The 14,009-nt window shown below is 47.7% G+C and overlaps 1 protein-coding gene across 6 annotated transcripts in view; it reads left to right on the forward strand.

Annotated features, from left to right (window-relative positions):
- Mob2 (MOB kinase activator 2) overlaps positions 1-14,009 on the forward strand; it is a 71,174-nt gene that overhangs the window by 45,455 nt on the left and 11,710 nt on the right. The window contains exon 1 of one of the 6 annotated variants that reach the window (XM_074051345.1): positions 9,330-9,568. The exons of 4 other annotated variants lie outside the window; for them this stretch is intronic. In XM_074051345.1, coding sequence (XP_073907446.1) covers positions 9,339-9,568 — 230 coding nt within the window. In that variant the 5' untranslated portion in view covers positions 9,330-9,338. Of the gene's footprint in view, positions 1-9,329; positions 9,569-14,009 lie in introns of those variants that run through there. One more of the 6 variants, XM_020168744.2, reaches the window with a different exon arrangement.

A 14,009-nucleotide genomic window follows, 5' to 3' on the forward strand; every position in this document is an offset into this window, starting at 1 on the left:
TTCCTTTATACAGACTTTTAGTTTAAAAAAACGTGCACCATGATGTACAAACAAGGACAGTCTCAGATCTCAAGTGTCTATTAGGTGATTTGTTAGTTTTGCTTTTGTATGTTCTTCTGTAGCTACCCTCTTCAGAGACACAGCTGCACCATCCCAGCCATCCCATAGGCACCCTCAGGTCAGCTCTGTTTTCCTGCTACCTCCTCTCCCAAGAGACAGCTGCTATTCTGATTTATTGCCATCAAAGACTAATTTGGCCTCTTTATTTTTCTGGTTGTTGTTGTTATTGTTTATTTGTTTGTTTTTTGAGACAGGGTCTTATGCTGTAGTCTAGGCTGACCTCCAACTCACCGTCCTCCTGCCTTGCTCTCCCAGGTTCTAGGATTGTTGGCATGTGCCGTCACACCTAACTAATTTGGTCTTTTCTAGAGCTATCATATAAATGGAACCCAGTGGTCCCTACTCTTTTCTCTTGGCATTCACCCTCTCTGTAATGTCTGTGGGTTTCATCTTCTCAGCAGTTTCACACTTTTGGTTTGTATAGATATACCATAATTTAGTTTAGCCATTTTTTTCGTTCATGGACCTTTGGGTTGTTTCCAGTTCTTGGCTATTGTGAATAATACTGCTGTGGACATTACTACACAGATCTTTATGTGGACATACTCTTTTTTTTTTCTCATGGGTACTTAGCCATGGAATTACTGGCTAAGTAATTACAGATTATGTTTAGTTTTAAAAGAATCTGCCAACTATTTCCAAAAATGCCTGCTCACTGGCATCAGGTATTCTCAGTCTGGTGAGCTTGAGCCATTCTGGAAGTCTCAGGTGGCATCTCTGTGGTATATGGAACTTGCATTTCCTTAATAAGCAGCCATGAGAAGCACTTTCTCAGGCATAAATGGCTGTGCACATGTCTTTTGTAAAATACGTGTTCCATCTTTCGCCCTTCTTAAAAATTGAGCTTTATTTTTTTAATCATTGAGCTGTAGAACTGCAGTAGTAGTTCAGATAGATATATCTTTTGTTAGATATGTGCAATTGGTGGCTTTTCTATTCATTGTTTAAAATATTCAAAAGTCTTTTGAATGTACTTGTGTGCGTGCATACATGCTTGAATTTTGGTGAGGTGTTTTTCATCATTTTTTTTCTTTGTCTTTAGTGCTGTTCATATCCTAAGAACCTTGCCTGTTATGAGCTGGGCAAAGGTTCTCCCTGGGCTTTCTGGCAGATGCCGTTCATATTTAGTCTTCTGACTCACCCGGGTGTGTGGCAGGCCCCAAGGGTGTGTTCCTGTCCCTAATGGACATTCTGCTTTCTCAGCACTGTTTCCTTCTCAACACTTTCCTTTCCTTGATTTCACACCTTCACCAAGTTCAATTGAGCATGAAATGTGGTTTCTTTTGGAACCATATTCTGTTTTATTTCTGTTCATATTGGCATCAGCAACACAGGGTTTTGAATACTGTAGCTGTAAATAGGTCTTTAAATGAGCATGAGTCCTCCAACTTGGCTCTTCTCGTGTGAGAATGGTTCATTTATTCTGAGTCCAGTTGCAGTTCCATGTGCATTTCAGAATCCTCCTGTTAATTTCTAAAACACAACATAAATTGTGCTGGGATCTGGTATGATTGTGTTGAATCAGTTGTTGCATTAGGGAAATTGACATCTTAACAATATTGAGTCTGCAGTCTATGATGTGGTAACTTTCTTCACTCTCTGGTCTTTAATTTCTGTCAGCATTGCTTTGTGCTATTCTGTGAGCAGTTTCAGACAGTTTCTTTTCTTTCTTTCTTTTTTTTTTCTTTTTCTTTTATTCATATGTGCATACAATGTTTGGGTCATTTCTCGCTGCTTCCCCCCCTCCCCCCACACCCTCCCTTTCCTCTATTAAAACTATTCTTACATTAAAAATTCTCTTATAAATAGGAATTTTATAAACTTTATCTTCCATTTGTTTTTCTCTGTTATATAGGATAAACTTAATCACACTAACCTGTAGCCTGTGGTGTGCCCAATGTGCTTACCAGCTTCTGCAGACCTGTTGAAATTTCTTCAGACATAATCGTGTTGTCTGTCAGAAAAGGCAGGCTTTTCCTTTTAATGTCTTTTTTTTTTTCTCATTGCATTGACTAAAACCACCAGTATAATGCAGAATAGAAGTGATGAGAGTCATTGCCTTGCTCCCCATCTTGGGGGGAAAAATGTTTAGTTTTTCAACTGTTGATATTAGCTTTGTATTTTTTGTAAATAACCTTTATCAGTTGAGAAAATTCCTTTCTATTCCTGGTATGCTGAGAGTTTGCATGGATATTTTGCCATGAACCCTTTCTACATTTCATTGAGATCATTATAGTTTTTCTTTTATTCCATTAATGTGGTGAATTATAGTGACTGATTTTCAAATGTCAGCTAAGTTTAGATTACTGGGTTGGACTATTGCAAGTCAGTTTGTTACTATTATGTCATGGAGTTTTACATCTGTGTTCTGAAAAAACATTGGTCTGTAGTTTTTCTCATGATTTCTTGTCTTATTTTGGTAGTGGGGTATGCTGCTCCTGTTCTATTTTCTGAAAGACTATGAGGTTGTTGATGAGACATTTGTACCTGGTATCTTACTTTAAGAAGGTTTTAATGACAAATTCAAACTTTCAAACTCTCTATATATCAGTTTTGTTGATTTCTGTTTGTGAAAGAGCTGGTCACTCATTCACATTTTCGGTTCACTACAGTGAATTAGCCTTTCAGTCTCTGTAGTGTCCATAGTGATGGCCCTTTCATAGCTAGTAATGGGAACTTCTTCCTCACACCTTTTCCTCTCTTTTTGAGCAGTGTAGCTGGAAAATTTCTCAATTCTCTTGAGACTTTTAAGGCTTACTCTTCACTTAATTAATTCCTCATTATTGTCCATTTTTCATTTCACAGGCTTCTGTTCTTTATTTCCTCTCACTTTGCATTTAATATAAATGTTTTTCCTAGCTTCTTCAGGGAATGTATAAATCATTAATTTTAAGCCTTTTCTTCAAATACAAACACTTACAGATTTCTGTCTAGGCCATGTTTTAGCCAGTCTACACATTTTTATTATCATTTTTTGTGACACTGGGGTTTGAACTTAGGGCTTCACACTTGCTAGGCAGGCACTCTGCCACTTGAGCCGCTCCTCCAGCCGTCTGTCTTTTTTGAAAGTCCTGATCTTTTTTTCACTGTGTCCATCCTTTCTGTATCTTAAACTATATTTATTGTCAAATTTTTAAATTCTTTGTTACTTCTAGTATCTTTTATATTTTTAGGATTTATTTAGTAAATTTTTTAAATACTCATACAAGAAAATGAACTTTTGCAGGAAGGACCACACAGTCCTGTGAATTTTGACCCACATACAGATTCCTGTAATCATCATAATCCAGATAAAAGAGCAATTACATGGCCCTTGCAATCCCAAGGAGGCAGAAACAGGAGGATTGTGAGTTCAAGGCCAACCTGGGCAAAGTTAGCCCCTGTGTAAGACAAAAGGGCAGGGCATGGCTCAAGTGAGCTCTTGTACTGCAAAAACAACAAAGCAGTTGCTCACCTCCCATTGCCAAGAGTGTCCTGTGAGCACAGTCATGTACTTTGTGACCCTTTGGGCTGTCTTTGAGACCATCTTAGGCTTTGATAGCAATTCATTTCCATCGTGCATGCGTGTAGTGATTTACCCATACACTCATTGAAGGGCATATGGGTTGGTTTCATTTCAGGCAGTCAAGAGCAGAATTGCTCTATCTTTGTGTGCACAGGTATTTGTGTGGAATCCAATACCCACGATAGATGGTTAATCAAATGGCAGTTTGTATGTTTAACTTTTTAGGTTGCCATCAAACTGCAGAGTTGCTGTGCCATTTTGCACCCCTTCAGCAGGGTATGAGAGATCACTTGCTCCGTGTCCTGCTGGCACTCGTGCTGTCAGTTTCTGTTTTCTAGCCATTCTGACAGCTGTTACATGGCTTGGACATGGTTTGGGTATGTCCCCCAAGGACTTGTGGGTTGAAGTTTAATCTCCATTGTGAGGTATTAAAAGGCAGAAACTTAATCTGCCTTTAATGTGTCTAGGCCTTTAATGGGTGATTAGGTTAGATAAGGTTACTGGTGACTAAATAAGGTGACTAAAATAAGAAGTGGGAGAGAGACCCACACAGACACGTACATGCACTTCCCATCTCCTGCCATGTGATGTCTTTGTGCCTCTTTGGGACTCTGCCATCAAGGCTATCAGCAGATACAGACCCTTGAACTTTCAGAACTGTGAGCTAAATAATATTCCTTTCTCTTTATAAAGTTACCCAGCCTTGGGTATTTCATAATAGTAACAAAATGAACTGACATAGGTGTAGGCTAGAAGCCATTCTTTATGCCCTCTCCTTCATTGTCTATCCCCAGTTCACCATCAGGTCCTGGTACTTCTGTCTGCAAAGTGTGCCCCAAGAGAGTACTTCTATTCACTTTTCTCCACCAGGGCTGCTGAAGAAGCTTCTAGCCTGCCTTTCTTCTTGTACCTCCCCCGTTGGTTCATTCCACTGCCAGAGCAATGCTGGAGGAGCACGACATGTAACATGCCATTGCCCGAATACACCTGTGATGGCTTCCTTTTCTGACCCTTCCAAGGGCTGTTGAGGCTCTGCATTTCCTGGCCCACCTCTCTTCTTCCCTGCAGTCCCACACCACTGGTGTCACCCTCTGTGGGTATAGCCAGCCTTCTGTCTGTTTCTCTAGCTGGCCAAGCACTTTGTATCTGCATCCAGTTTCCTCCACACTGGCTTACTCACCCTGTCAGGTTCTTTCTCAGTGTCACTCTTCAGAGAGGCTTTCCCTAATCACCTTACACTGCAACATGACAGTCTTATTTATGTGTTTGTGTGTTCTTTTTGTTTGCTTGGAAGTATATAACAATGTTTTAAATTGCCATAATAATTATATACATCATAGGGTATAGTTACTTCTAGCATATAATCTCTAGATCTATTTCCATTAACTTTTTTTCGGCAGTACTGGGGTTTGAATTTAGGGCTTCATGTTTACTAAGCAAGCACGCCACCACTCGAGTCATGCCCCCAGCCCTTATTTTTTTGGCTTTATTTTTTTTGGATAGAGTCTTGAGTTTTTGCCTGGGGCCAGCTTCAGACTGCAGTCCTCCTACCTTTGCTTCCCCTGTAGCTGGGATTACAGGTGTGCACATGGCTTATTTGTTGAGATGAGATCTCACTAGTTGTCCAGGCTGGCTTCCAACTGTGGTGTTCCTGAGCGCTTCCTTCTGAGTAGCTGTTCATTAACTTCCTTTTCCTGCTTAACAGTTACATTTTTTTTTTTTTTGGTTTTACATATCTAGCAGTTTTTCATCTGTTAGGTATTGTGAAGGAGATGGTGTTCAGAGTCTCACTCCATGGCGCTCTCTTGAAGAGTGTCGTGGTCTGTTCTGGAAAACAGCTTATTTGCTTTTGGCTCACTGGGACCCTCTTGAGGCTTGTTTCTAAGCTTCTTTAGGGCAGGTCCACAGGAACCCTTACTCTGGGGCCACTATAGCCTGCTTCCACTTTGGTGAACACCTGTCTCTGTCTCCCAGTCTAGGTGCTGGTCTCTCCATCTGCCCGGTATGACCTCCAGGGCTTCCCCTCAGTGTGTGCTCCCTGGAAGTGTTTTCTGCCAAGTCAAGCAGTGGCTTGCCCAGCACGCCTTCAGCTGGCCAGAGACTTAACTGGATCTCATGTCTAGAGTCCCTTCTTTGTGCAGCTGTAACCTGTGAGGTTGCCCACCCTGCAGGTCCCAGCCCTGGGACCCTAGACGTGGATCTCTGCTCTCAGGGCCTATCCTGCATTCTTGTACCATCAGCTGAAGAGCTGCCTTATGTTTTTCCAGTGTTGCAGTTGGTAGTGCAGGGGGTCAAGGTCATTCTTCTTTTATTTAGGAAATCCTTCCTTTCTATCATCTGTTTTTATGTGGTATTGGTTTTATGTCCTTTTAAAAGTTCAAACTTCACTTCAAAAGCACTTTGCTCTCTCATTTCTGATTTTTGTTGAGTCCTTTTGGCTCTTTTTTGATTGTTTCTTAAATCACTTTGTTTCTGCCATCTTCTAATTCTAATACACTGGGTTACAGGCTCATCTGTTCTGTGCATATCTTTCTTTTGGGGTGTCTGTTACTGGAAGCGCTGATCTTCTCTACTTTCTTTCGCGTTGATTGGACTCTATCACAAACTTTCCCTGCACACTGCCTCACTTCTGGGGCTCCTCCAGGCAGCTCTTCATTGAAGGGGGTCTACAGACAAGGGGAGGAGGCTGAAGTGATCCTCGCTCACAGTGATGGATTAGAGGTGGGTGTGGTGAAGTGAACTCAGGCAGATGGTAACACGTAGCTAGAGGTTATATACATGTACACAGAGGGCCAGGAAGCAATGGAACCCCAGGAACAACAAGCACATTCAGTGCCCAGGTCTTGCTTTTTAATGTTTTCTAGTAAAGGCATTGGGACTCCTTGGAGAAGTGACTGATACCAGGGCTTGGGCAGGAAGTACCCAGCATGAGCCTGTGGTGCCAGAGAGTGAGGAAATACCTAAACATACACACACAATGGCAGGACACAGGAGCCAGTGAAAGAGCTCATTTAGTGAACGGAGGAGTTCCAAATAAACATGTATTCTGCCCCCAAAGGGATGAGGCCTATCTACTCAGCTTTCCAAGTGGCAGCTGCCTTCCTAAGGACAGGAAGAGTGCCTGCACAGTGAGACCTGATAGCATACCCCAACCTGGAGGTGATGAGCCATGATCGCGGGGACCCCTGATGGGAGGTGATGAGCGGGGAGCTTTACCTCTGGGATCTTCCTCCTCAAACCCACAGCCTCCATCTAACCCTGAGAAAAGCACCAGACACATCCCGGTTCAAAGACCCCTGAGCTCAAGGGGTCCTCTTCAAAACTGCCCAGCTGTCAAATCCAGAAGAGGGAGAAATTGTCACAGCCAAGAAGAGCCTCAGGAGGCAGGACCCAGGTCCTGGGTAGGTCCTGGCATAGTGGAAGGACAGCAGGGAATGCTGAGAAAGTCCAAGTCAAGGGAGTACTAAACTAATAAAAAAAAAAGATCTATATTGACTCATTCACTATAACAAATGCATTGTGCTGATACAAAGGGTTAACAGTGGAGAAGGTGGGTGTGGGGTCTGTGGGGTTCTGCCCTATCTTTGCAAATTTATTATAGATTTAAAACTGTTCTGAAGCTAAAAGCTCATTACAAATAAAATACTTTCACACACACATACACACTCATGGCTCTGTGGTATCCTGCCCTGTTTGTGTTCAGTGTACTCTTTTCTCTGTCTTGCTAGCTATGCTTTCTGCTCCCAGTGTGCTTCTTGGCCAGTCGCCCTGAAATGTACTGGGCTGCTACTTTTCCAGGGTAGGAAAGCTGGACCTGCCTCAACCTCACCTGGAAGTCCACAGACTCTTGGCCAGGTGTGGTCCACTTTCTACTGGGGCCCCTGGTTTCTCTGCTCTCAGGATTTCAGCTGCCCTGACTTGGATGGCAGGGATGTCGGCTCCCTGTACTCCCTGCAGTGAGTTACAGAAAACGACTGATCTTCAGGCAGCACCTACACATACTGGCCTGCTGCTTCCGGAAGCTGCCTTGGCATTCCTGAGACCCTCTGGGTCTCTTGGCATTTCAGGTGTACCCTTTCTCTGTGTTTATTCTCTATCCTTGGCAACTGGGCTCTGGGTGGTTGTCCCCTTGTCAGGTCTGTGTCACCCCCTATGCCCAGCATCTTCTCCTCAATGCCGCCCTTACCTGGCTCACAGCAGCTCCTGCCTCCCTGGCATCAGCCAGGGCATGCCTTAGACATTCCTTCCAGCCTGAGCCTACCCCTGGATACTGTGCCCCTTGCTCTATACCCTCTGCCCCCTAACAGGCTGCACCCTTCTTCCTCTTGTCTGTGCCTTGCTTCCCACCAGCTGTCATGTCTATATCTTATGCCTCCTTGTCTTCCCACCTGTCGGTCCCCTTTTGCCACATGGTTGTCCTGCTGGCGCCTGTGTCCTTCCTTCTCACTGTTGGTGTCACCATGGCAAATGAGCAAGTGTGAGTGCGGTGCCTGTTCAGGTGGCACACTGGGCCCTGGGATGCCCACCAGGACAGAGAGGGTCCTCTTTCAGTGTATGTGACCCATGCTGTTATGCCTCCCTAAGACTCAGCAGACCATTGGTCCCACAGAGATGAGTTCTGCCTTGCTCTTGCTGCTGCAGGGTTGGCCCCGTGGGGAAAATGAAACTGGCCTGTGGGGGTTGTTGCTGTGTATTAGATAGGGGAGCCAGCCAGGAAAGTCTTCCCTTTGGGTCCTGGAGAGTGTGTCTAGGCTGGGTCTCCATGTACCTTGAGTGTTTACTCCAAGTGTGTGTGTAGTTATGACCAGAACACTTAAGGCAGTGGGTGTCACTGGAGGTGTGAGCCCACTTCCCTCACTTCCCTCTGTTTCTTTCTTGGTGGCTCTGCACACTGTTGGCCTGATTGTCCCCTGTGGAATTGCTCTGAAGGTTCTGGGATGCAAGGTGTAGGGTCTCTCAATCATCCGGAAGCACAGGAGCACGGCTCTTACCCAGGCCATGGTGGAGCTCACTGGGCGGAACTCCCGATGAGTCTCCATTGACCAGGCTGTCGCTGCAGTGGGGCCCAAACTGAGATGGGTTGGGAATGTCATCTTCTCAAGTGTTTGCTTTTCATGATTTGGTGGTCTGCTATGTTTGGAGCAGCCTTAAAGAAGGCCTTGACCCCCACAACTTCTTGGGCACCTATGAGCAGGTATTCTGGATGTTTCTGTTGACTCTGGTCCTTGGTGGTGGTAGTCCCAGCTGGCAGCTCTCTGCTGTAGGAGAAGCCCTATTCAGAGCTAACTCAGTGCTCTCCAGATAATTTGGGAGCCAGGTGGCCCTTTTTCTAAGACTTGCCCAATTAGAGACCCACGCAAAGTTGACAGCAGCCTGTGTCTACTCTGCAGGTACCCTGTTGGCTTGTCCATCCGTGACCTGAGTGTTTTTGTTGAAGGATCCCTCCTTGCCTGCTGGTTTCCTGGCTCCACACAGCTGGCCTGGGAAACCATCAGCCAGGGCGGCATGGGAGGGCCTCAAGGTGGAAACCAGGCCTCTCTGACCCCACTCTTCCTACTGCTGGGGCCGCCCTGTACCCTCCCTTCTGGCCTTGCGTGGCCCCACCCTGCCCAGCCAGCTCTGCACCACTTTGAAAAGGCGGTTCAGGCACTCCCATATTTCCCCAGGCTGGGCGGCCCTTGCTCTGTAAGGGAGTAGCTGTTTGTCTCTGCAGATGTCCTATCCTCATTGGCCTAGAGCGAGGGCGGAGGGCACTCCCAAGGGAGGGATCCCAGAGCACTCGGCCTTGCCTGGCCCCCACTTTCCCTCCACAGCTCTACACTACCCCTCCATCATGCTTGGAGATCACTGCAGTCTCACTGCAGACAGAGTTCTGCTCAGCCAGCCCCCTAAAACTGGACTCCGCTGCAAAATGGTGCTTCAGGCAGTCAGCAAAGTGCTCAGGTAACAGCGGGTTGCTGGGAGGCAGTAGGCTATGGCCAAGGCTGTCCTCCCTCAGTAAAGCAGCTGTGCTGGGCAGGCAGTGGGTAGTTTTGCCGCGGTGGGGTTTGAGTGGCTGATGCAGCCTGGGGCCAGGCTGGCAGCTCAGCTGGCTTTTGTGTACTGCCCAGGATCAGCCAGGAACAACTAGGTCTGATCTGGAACTTTGTTTGCCGGGTGAGTTCTTAACTGCCTGGCTTCCTGCTGCCCGTGGGAGGGAGCCTCCAAGAAAGGAAGCATTATTCAGTCAGCACCCAGCCAGTGACTGACTGTCGTTCTGGGCTTATAGCATCTCACTGCTGCAGGAGTCCTGCCTTGGCCTCTCTGGAACCTGATGAGCAGTGGGTTCCCTTTGCCAGCAGGTGTGACTGGCCTACTGTTGCGGCCAGTGGCTCTGTCCTTTGAGCAGGAACTTTGGCTGTCTGAGGCAAGGGTAATCTGGAGCCTGTCCTCAAGTGGCCTAGTCCAGAGAAATGACATGGTGCACTCCAGGTACCTGGTGTGGGTAGGCTGTTATAGGGGTGTTGCCACGAGCTGTTTCTTACAGTTTTCTGATCCACAGTGGTGTTTTCCCCTCAAGCCTGTGTGCATGTGTATTCATGTGTTGGTATGTGTTATGCAACTGTGTAAGTGGGCATGCAAGACTGTGTTGTGAGTCCCTGAAGGGGCAGCAATTTCTAGGCACCTGAGGCCATGTCCCTTAACTGTGAGGAAGGGAGCACTGACATGTGTCACTTTTAGAAGTCCAGTCAGCTTCCTTCCATGTAGGAATCTCGTGTTTGCCTGCCCAGCAGCTCCATCATTTACAATGAAAGTAAATAGCTCTTGCTTTTCCAATTCCACCTATAATTGGGACCACTGAAGTAAGGCTCTTAGTGAGGCTTTAAGGAGAGCATGGCTTGTGATGGCATCCCTTGGGAAGTGAAAACTGAGTTCCTCTGCACCTGGCTGTCTCTGGGCACCTCTGGCTCCATCTCTATCTTTGTAGGCCCATTGCCTGTAGCGTAATCACCTGGACATCTCCAAAGTGAGGGTTTCACAGTGGATGCCAGTGGAAACCACAGAGCCCACCTGTTCCATTTTAATGTGAAGGTCTTGGTTTTGGAGAAGTTTTGTGGGCAGAGTGATGGCATCATTAGTTCTAATCCAGAGCAGTGGCTGACATCAATGGTATGTTGAGGACCATGTACATGACTGTGTTAGCGTCCATGTTTCTGCATGTGTGCAGTGGGGAGAACAGATGCTGTCACGAGCTCCGGGGGAGCAAGCAGAAGTCCCAGTTCACCTGGAAGTCAAGGCAGAAGCTGACCTCATTGAGGGAGGCCTCTCTGGAAGGGGGCACGTAGGCCTTACCAAAGGGCCAGGTGTGTGGAGTGAATTGCTTCAAATACAGTGGCAGTCTGAGTTGAAGGGGCACCTGGCTCTGAAGTGTCTGTGCTCCTTTCTCTCTTGTCTTGGTGGTTTCCGTCTGAGTGGGTCTCTTAATGAATCAAGGACAGACACAATAGGCTGATGAAAGTGCACTGTGTATGTGGGTGCTAATGTGCTCTTTATACTAAGAAGAGAGGGTGCTTCTGTGTCCCTCTCTGCAGCTTCTGGCCAACTCAGCCTGCACAGTGAGGCTGGAAACAGATGGGCCAGGAGGATCTTCCTACCTTAGCCTCTGAGGCTGTGCAATGGAAGAAGAGTCAGCTCTGGTGAGGATGTGGTCCAGATCGGGAGCAGGGTGGTGTTGCTGCCAGTGTTAGAAACACAGCTTTCTGGCCCCACTGAAACCCAAGCCAGGACTCTGTCAGACACTGAGTTAGGGGAGAGGGTATTCATTCTCCCCAGCATGCCCAGTCCTGGTGGTGGGGCCTGTCAGACCTGCTGTTGAGATAAGACAAGGGGGGGTTGAGAGTGCTGGGCCCAGTGGTGAGGACCTGTTGAGCTTGTGCCCTGTTGTCACAGAACTCTACCTGGTCCAGTGGTAAGAAAAGAGATCATTACAAGCCTTTACCTGGGACTGAGTATACAGACCAGTGTGGACATTTGCTTTGACAAGGAGTGTAGGAGCCCCAGTGAGATTGCCTACTCCATGCCCTTCTCTTAGTGTTCACCTGTGCTCCACCTGAATAGCTGAATTTCTTAGGCCTGGGCTGGAGGGCTTACATTTCCTCTTTTGCCTGCCCCTGCCCTCACCATGTTAACTTGGTTGGGATGGAACAGTCAGCAGCTTTGGGAAGGCAAGCCCCTGCCCGCATTTCCTCTTGAGGCTTGAAGTACCCACCTGGCTCCTCCTTTGTTGAAGTGCTGTGCTCTGCCATAGGTCTCTTCAAGCTGCTCCCCACTGTCCCTAGGCTTTTGATCTCCTGAGCCACTGCCCACCCCTCTCAGGGTCTCTATTTTCTCCCAGCTTCCCCTGTTGTGCCTCCACCCAAATCTGCTTGTATCTCTCTTGAAGAGCCTTGCTTTGTGGTCAGTGACCTAGGAAGACAGGGTGGGGCTCAGAGGGAATCTGCCAAGAGAATTCAAGGGCAGCCAAACTCCAGGGAAAGGGGGGATGGTTCCCCAAACTCACCTTGGGGTCCTGGTCCTAGAATGGCTCTTACCTCAGCATCTGTGCTACTCTGCTGGGCACAGATACTCCTCCTAGCCTGGGAATCCTCAGCCCCCTACCTGGCACCACTGATGCTGCAAAGATTCATTCTGTTTTCAAATATGCAGTTCATTTGGCTCCTTATAGCACAGACATGTCATCAGAGTGCTGCTGCAGTTGCAAGGATTGATTAGTGCCTGGTGCCAGTGAAGCCGATGGGCACAGCGTCATGGGGTATAGGCTAGAATAGCGGCCATGATATTCAGTGGAGTCTTAGAGGACATGGGGAAGTTTGCCTTGTGGATTGGGGCCCTAGTTGTACCATGAGTGGAGTACATAGACTGCTATAGTGGCAAAAGCATCAGGAGCAGGGAGGATGAGGGGTAAGGCTAGGTGGGTGTGTGGGAGGCAGGAGGAAAGAGATTCTAGTAGGTCTAGGACCTTTCAAGTGGTTGGTGCCTGCCCAGTGGGATCCAGCTTTAGTCCATCTGTTGGGGGCTTTGTTTAGGAGTGGCTCTCTTCCTCCCAGGAGGTTGTAGCAGCCCTGTGGGTGGGCTGAGGCTCAGTGCCCACACCTTGGTCCCTTTTGTGTAGTCTCTGTCCTGCTCATCCCTAGATCTTGTTCCTCCTGCAGTCCTCCCTCCACATCCAGGGATGTCACTGTACCTGTGGGAGTCACAGTGAGTGGTACATGTAAGTCACAGCGAGTGGTGTGGGGAGAGCTGGAAAGGGCCTACGGTCACTCTCTAGTCTCAAACAGGTACAAAAACCTGGCTGGCAGGGTAGCCTAACCACAGAAGCTATGATCTTGGGTGGGCCTCTAGGCTTGGACTGACAGAGCTTGGGAAACTGTAATATATAGGCAGTGCCTGGTTTTTCCACCAGGCAAAGCTGCAGGTGACCCACAAGGACAGAGGCTCCAGACAGAGGAACTGGAGTTGGTGCCCTAGCTACAGGGAAGGAAGAGAGATTGGAATTGAGGACGTTGACTGTCCTGCAGAGGCCTTCCACCAGCGCCTACCATGCCCTTCCTCATGCAGAGGCTGGGTCCTGCCCCATAGGACTGAGTGAGAGTAGCTCTGGTAACTAGGATCCAGAGAAGCTGGGGCTGGCAGGAGGGTGTCCCAAAGTGTACTGGGCTCCAGGGGCCTCAAGATAGCCCTGGTGATGGGGACAGAGTGAAACTGAAGGAAAAGCTTGGGGGGGAGTGTGGTGCTGTTTGTTCTAGAACAGCAGGTTGTCGACAGGATGAGGTTAGGTGCCAGTGTCCAGTTCCATGGCTGCTCGCTGCCTTCTGACCGCAACCTAACAACTCTTTGGCCCATCACAGAGGAAGAAGCCAGGTCTTTCAGGCATTGTCCTTTCCTACCTCTCTGAGAACTAGAGGTGGAGGATGGTCTCGGCCCAGAAGGGCCTTCCTCTTAGACTCACAAATAGACTGCTGATGTGAGGGCCAGAGGTTCTTCATAGGGCAGCCTCTCCCTTAGAGGGTTCTGAGAGCCATATTCAAGAACTGTGATGATGAGTGCTTCCTACTGGCGGCTCTGCCTGGTTGTCGTATCCCCCTCCCTATAGCTGACAGGTGACACAGCTCTTAAGCCACAGAGCATGGAAGTGGGTCAGCAGCTGGCTTGGCATCCTGGTCCGCATTGCAACTATACCCTCTCCAGCTGTATGATCATAGCCTTCCAGATGGGAGGCTAAGCTCAGCTTGTATTGTTGATCCAGGTGGAGCTTGGCCTGCAGATGTGTAGAAGTCAGCCTGGTGGCAATGAGAGCCAGGCCCAGGGTCCCAAGGAGATCCCACCCCATGAGAATGATAGGGGT

Source organism: Castor canadensis, chromosome 1, assembly GCF_047511655.1.
Source record: "Castor canadensis chromosome 1, mCasCan1.hap1v2, whole genome shotgun sequence".
Lineage (NCBI taxonomy): Eukaryota > Metazoa > Chordata > Mammalia > Rodentia > Castoridae > Castor > Castor canadensis.